Consider the following 408-nt stretch of genomic DNA (forward strand, 5'->3'; position numbering starts at 1 on the left):
ACAGCTGGGGAAGGGCTTTGCTCCCCCTCTGCTATCACCACCCCACCTCCCCATGTCAGGAAAGACACCGGCGGGGGCCCTGGTAATGCCACACCCCGAGAACGACAGCACGGTGTGACTCACATCAGCAGACGGTCCAGGTAGGCAACAGCGTATGGTGAGAGAGACTTGATGCCCAGCACCGGGAGCATGACACTGAGCCACACTGCAGAGAGAGGTCACGGTCGGACCGGGATCCAGGGAGGGATCCCCAGGGGAGTGGGAGGATTGGATCAAGGAGTGGGAGGGTCCTCAGGGAAGCAGAGAGGTTGGATCAGGGAGCAGAGGGGTCCTCAGGTGAGTGGGAGGGTTGGACTGGGAAGCAGGGAGATCGGATCGGGGAGCAGAGGCATCTCCCGGGCAGGGGGG

At 63.0% G+C, this 408-nt stretch overlaps 1 protein-coding gene across 1 annotated transcript in view; it reads right to left on the bottom strand.

Annotated features, from left to right (window-relative positions):
* The window catches only part of TMEM214 (transmembrane protein 214), a gene marked incomplete at both ends in the record, with an annotated part of 8,573 nt that overhangs the window by 3,241 nt on the left and 4,924 nt on the right, over window positions 1–408 (bottom strand). The window contains one exon of the mRNA XM_010134687.1: window positions 124–205. Coding sequence (XP_010132989.1) covers window positions 124–205 — 82 coding nt within the window. The remainder of the gene's footprint in view (window positions 1–123; window positions 206–408) is intronic.

This window comes from Buceros rhinoceros, unplaced genomic scaffold (genome assembly GCF_000710305.1).
Source record: "Buceros rhinoceros silvestris isolate BGI_N320 unplaced genomic scaffold, ASM71030v1 scaffold21404, whole genome shotgun sequence".
In the NCBI taxonomy this organism is placed as follows: Eukaryota; Metazoa; Chordata; class Aves; order Bucerotiformes; family Bucerotidae; genus Buceros; species Buceros rhinoceros.